At 34.1% G+C, this 5,469-nt stretch overlaps 1 protein-coding gene across 2 annotated transcripts; it reads left to right on the forward strand.

The window, feature by feature from the left end:
* Positions 1–151: 151 nt before the first annotated feature.
* LOC145318940 (uncharacterized) lies at positions 152–5,438 on the forward strand. 2 transcript variants are annotated; one of them, XR_013879594.1, is made up of 10 exons: positions 152–679; positions 1,042–1,251; positions 1,356–1,613; positions 2,533–2,597; positions 2,969–3,089; positions 3,341–3,455; positions 3,703–3,863; positions 4,210–4,303; positions 4,592–5,027; positions 5,364–5,438. XR_013879594.1 is itself a non-coding variant. In XM_080160672.1 (9 exons), exons 1-9 carry the CDS (start codon positions 426–428, stop codon positions 4,949–4,951), a joined length of 1,638 nt encoding a protein of 545 aa, XP_080016798.1. In that variant the 5' UTR covers positions 152–425; the 3' UTR covers positions 4,952–5,438. The 2 variants fall into 2 exon arrangements, 1 of the variants encoding a protein (XP_080016798.1); XM_080160672.1 differs by having other exon boundaries at positions 4,592–5,438.
* The last annotated feature ends 31 nt before the right edge of the window (positions 5,439–5,469 follow it).

Here is a 5,469-nt window from a genome sequence, read left to right on the forward strand (position 1 = left end):
TTGAAAAAATTGGTGATTTTATTTTTATTGTCAAAGATCCGGATCCGGATCCAGTAGGATCCGGATCCGGATCCGCACTGACCAAATTTTGAGGATCCGGATCCGGATCCGGATCCGCATAAAATCAATGCGGATCCGAAACCCTGGTTTTTATTTGAAAACAATATTTGTTTTCTATCAAGTCATTAGTATTAATGTTATTTTACGAAATGCTAAAGTTAATTTGATTAGTTAAATTTTAATCTATTTCAACAAGTTTTATTTTTGTTGAATTATTTTTAATCCTCTGGAAAGATTAGAATATAAAAGGAAGGGTGGATAATAAACGAGATATACTTAATACGATTCAATCTTAAACTTAACTCATAAAAAGGTAATTTTCAAAAATCAGAATGCATTTCAGATTAGACTAATATCCACAAAAAATGCAGGAAACAGATAGTAAAGTATTTATTGGGAACATTCCCCTGAAATCCGACATGGAAGAATTGAAGAAAATCCTGGAGGCCCACGGCAAGGTGGTCGCTATGAACATGAAAAATGGAAAGGGCTTTACCTTTGCGCACTTTGAGACACCGGAAATTGCTCAAAAAGTGATAAAAATGGAGGACGGGAGGATTTTTTTTGGACAAAAGTTGAATGTGAGAACGGTGGTTAAAAAGGGGGAGACCCAAGAAAGGTAAGGATTTATTTTTGTAATTAAAAACACCTCTTGTTTAAGTTTATTTTAAAGTAAAAGTTTAGCACAGTATTTGAATAATAGAATAGAATGAAATTACTAAACCGTGACAATCTGATTTAAATTAAATATATCAAATTCAGATAATATCTTATTAATGCAATAAAATATTAAAAATAGTGTTACGCAAACAACATACCTACCTACATATTTATTTATTATAATTACATTTTTAGTTTTATTTAAACTGTATAATTTAATGGTTGTTTTTGGGAATATTTATATGTGGTATCTTTTTGTTTTGGTTAAGACCCTGTTTATTTAACTTTTAATCATTATTTTACTATAACTTTTATTGTTAGAATATTGACAGCTAAAAACCCAGAAGGAGAAGTAAGCAAAGAAGACACAGGGGGTGGAAGTTCGAAACCCGACCAGAAACCCGCAGACGATAAAACTCAAAACAAAACAGAAACACAATCTTCGGGACCAACGCCAAATATTGGGGGAAATAGTTTCCAAAACAGACCCCCGCCAAATATTCCCCCTCCCCAGCGAGGGGGATTTGAAAGGTGAGAAGACTTTGGTTTTAAACATTTACGGTAATGAAAACCAAATGATGTGAAGATTAGTACATTTCTTGATGAAAAAAGTGTTAAACTTTCTTTTTTTTTAGGAATACCCTCCTCAACACACCCCCATTTAGACCTCAGGGACCTCCCCATCTCCCCCCAACCCACCTGCCACCGCCGCGTCATGCTGGGCATCCGCCCATCCGCCACAGCGGACCTCCCTCGCAAAATTATTCAGCTCCGCCGCCACATCACCAGTCCGCGCCGGCGATGCCACAGCCCCCTTCACAACCACAAGTTCCAAACGATGTTGAAATTATTTGTATTATTAAGAATACTCGTAACTGGGCGGAATTTATTGAAGGAATCGTTATTTGTATAAAAATAAAAACAAAAACAACCAGGTCCATTGATGTAGCGTAACCATCAAAAGTTTTTTTTTAACAACCATTAGCAGGTTTTGCAATAAATCATTGTTCATTGATCTCTATATTTAATTCCTACGTCGTTTATAAAAGGATGAAGCAGTAAAGGGGGGGGGGGGGGTAATGCAACCATCTCGTAATCAGTGAGCAAATGGCACTTAGAATTCGAATTTCTATCTGAAATTTTGCATGAATAATCCTTGGTAGGTCTATTTTCCCTAAATCGAACAAAAAGTTAAAAAAGTAACGGCTTGCGGCTCAGCCGTTTTGCCATTTTTTTGGATATCTATATTGCAAATTAGTCACGAAACCTATCTCTACATAATACTCTTTTTCACTTCAAAACGTTATCAAACGGTTCTAGACGGTAGCTGTTGGTACTAGAAGTTTTTAAATGGTCATTGCTATCATTTAACATAAATTTAACCAAAAATATGTTTTAAAAAGTTGATTCCTGCGTAATTGATGATGAATTTACCCTGAAAATAGGCAAAAAACGGCTAAACGGCTGAGCCGCCAGCAGTTACTTTTCCAACTTTTTGTTCGATTTAGGGAAAATAGACCTACCAAGGATTATTCATGCAAAAGTTCAGATCGAAATTCGAATTCTAAGTAGTGCCATTTGCTCGCTGATTACGAGATGGTTGCATTAAAAAAAAACCTTATTTTTATTGATATTTAAGGTAACGTAAAGTTGGACAAACAGATACAATATAGTTTTGCAATAGCTGCGCTACTAATACACGTGAAGATATTGCATTTTGAGAAAACAAAATAATGTTCCTCTTGAATTATCTTTTCTTTAACGTTCCAAAACATTAGTATTTAATTTATCAAATAATGACTGTAAACTAATAGGACGATTGAAAAACATGGGACTTCGTGTTGACGTTCTTTTCCCTAATCCAGATATTTCATTAGGTAAGTTGTCACCATTAGAAAAGGGTATAGGTACTTGCCTATTAAAAATAAAATACTATTCTTAAAATAAAGTAACAGAATCTGTGTGTGTGTGTGTGTGTGTACTGAAGGATATTGCTAACCACTGAACCAATAAGGTTCTCCTTTACAAGGTAGCTTCCCAGAGGTCCTGGAAGGTTTATAACTATTTTGGGGGAGGGTTTCAACCCCCTTTCAAGAGAAATCACCCCTAGAACCCCACAATTCTTTTTTATAACTTATTATCTTAACAACATTTTAGAGCCCGTGCGTTTGATGATTGTTTCAACCGTCGAATTAAATTAGAAAACGCTGCTTTTAATTCTCATTTTCTAAATTTTGGTAATATTTAGGTAAAGTATTGGGTAACATAGCAATGCGTGGTGTAATGTTTGGTATATGTGTCACACCTGATAATGAACGACACAGATCCCTCACTGTTAATGTACTACAAGGCGAACAGGAAGAACACAGGTGGAAATTATAGTAAACAAGGACAATTATGACTTAAAGCAGCGTAGCAATAAAAAGCTGACAAAAAATCACTTTTATGATAAGAAATGAATAATTTGAATCGATTGATTAATTTTTAGTTTACATAAAACGAGTATGTTTTATACTAGCCCAAAGTTTTATAAACACGATTTCTTCGTTTGGACTGTAAATCGTGAATCATCCATTGTCTTATCACTGAAGGTCTTTACATTAATTTATTTATGTTATAGAAACATGCCCTTGGATGAAGCTATATCCTTTATAAGCCGGCGATACAGCACTTTTATTGAGAAAGGAGAAAACAAGGATAAACCAATTGCAGAAGCGGAGAAAAAAGATGAAATTAGGAATGTGGTTACTTTGATAAAACACGTTTTAAAAAAATGTTTTGTACCTATATGATGAATATTTTATCTATATAATAGGACTTTTCCTCGTCTCTGTATGACTGGCCTACTTAAAACTACACTTGGAAGTCAGATACAAAAATATCTTTTTAAAGACAATATTATCTATTTATTTCATAACCTACTAGCATTCAACTTTATTTTTGAACTTTTTAAAAATAATTGTGCTAAGTATCCAAATGTACAGGCCAAGACAATCTTCTATTGGTCGAGGGGAAAGGTCTGCACCCCCATCCTCCTCTCTGATTGGTTCAAATTCCTCGCTACCCAAAGAAATCTTGACTATCATAGGTTTCCTCACAGATGATAGACCTATGAGTATTATGGAGTATGACAGATTAATCAGGTAAATCGTTAAAAAGCTGCTTTATCATTTCACTATTTTAGAAAAAAAAACTCACAACTTTATATTATAAGATTTGTATTCAATAAGGGGTTTTCTGCAAGGTGATTGTCACTCATTTCAAAATGTAAACTCGTCCTCCTATTGAGATTGGAAAGATTAAGAAATACCCTCCCCATAAAATACTTCTTTGAAGAATGAATTTTTTATGTAATGATTTTTCATATTAGTAAATTAGTAAAGCTACGAAAATTAGAAAAAAAACCGTTAAAAACTCTTTTTTTAGTTTTCTTAATAAATTGATACTAACCCTCGTAAGTAAATAGTTGCTAGTAATTTTTTTTTCTAGATTTTTAGCATCTAAACGCGAAGCATGTTTGAAGGAAGAATATGGATCAAATATTCCTGCACATTTACTAGTTCCACCAGTGGGACCTAACCAGGTAAAAACCAGGGATTCAGGAATAGGATCATGAAATATAGATAAATCCAGTCCACAATTTATTCTTAAATAGATGGTAAATATTCGAGGGAGTAGATTTATTTCTTATATTTTTCCTCAATGAAATATCTTTTTACTTGAATTCTACTCTAATTGGAACCTATTACAAGTTTTACCGTTTCTTTTTATTTTTTTTTTGGAAGGGTGGGGGGGGGGGGGGCGCATAAAAAATGCTTTTATGATGCATTACTACACTTATTTTCTATTTTCTTTATCTTAATTTTATCAGGATCCATCATTAAAATCAACACAAGAAGAATTACAAAACCGAATCATCGAAATCTTAAACAAAAAACAATCCCTGTTAAAATCTCAGCAGCCTGACAGCAGTAGCGCAGCAGGGGGGAGTGGCAACAGCGAGCCAGCAGCAGCAGCTGCAGGAGCTCCACACACAACAGCTTCCATAGCACCATCCTTACAACAAGCCATTGATAGTCTTGTCAAGACAGGACCTAACCTTTTGGCCAGTCTTGTGGGCGGCGGCCAGGCCCAGGGGAGTTCATCTAGCGGCCCTGCAGGTGAATCGATGGCGGAATCAAATGGAGGCGGACAACTGGATAGGTTTTATGCCTCTTTAATGGACTCATAAATTTAGTTTATCTCATGTTATTATAACACTTAATATTATATTTGTATAAGAACACTTACTTATGAAAAAAGCATAGGTTTTCATGAAATGACTTTAAGATTATTTGAATTCAAAATATTGCTTTTATAAGTAGTAATGTTTATTGTCTGCCCTTAAAGATCTTGACAATCCTAATACTGATTGGTTTTCCATTTTATGCATAGTTCATAGGTATTATACGTTGGCGATAGTTGTTTGCAATTTTGTTCAGTATTAAAGTTTTGGGATAGTTTTATGCTACTTTTCTGCTCCCTCCCTCCACTCAAGATTACATATCCCCTAGAAGCTAGGGTCTCAGCTGTTAGTTTTTAAAAAGTAATTAAATTGCTGCATCATTTCTTTGTGTTTTATATGTTTTTATTTAAAACATAAGTAATGTACTATTAATTGAAAAACTTTGTTTTGTTTTGTTTGTATCTATATTAATAACTGTATAATTTCAGAAAAAGGCAAACAGCTTGGTCTTATATTAGGCTAAT

This window comes from Acartia tonsa, chromosome 5, assembly GCF_053477335.1.
Source record: "Acartia tonsa isolate MP-2025a chromosome 5, ASM5347733v1, whole genome shotgun sequence".
Taxonomy (NCBI): domain Eukaryota; kingdom Metazoa; phylum Arthropoda; class Copepoda; order Calanoida; family Acartiidae; genus Acartia; species Acartia tonsa.

Bases quoted from the DNA above. Each gene is read 5' to 3' on its own strand.
- LOC145318940 (XM_080160672.1), top strand. From the start codon at position 426: ATGCAGGAAACAGATAGTAAAGTATTTATTGGGAACATTCCCCTGAAA. The intron at 2,598-2,968 runs GTAAGTTGTCAC...GGTAATATTTAG, and splicing joins TAATCCAGATATTTCATTAG to GTAAAGTATTGGGTAACATA. The intron at 3,456-3,702 runs AGGAATGTGGTT...ATCCAAATGTAC, and splicing joins CGGAGAAAAAAGATGAAATT to AGGCCAAGACAATCTTCTAT.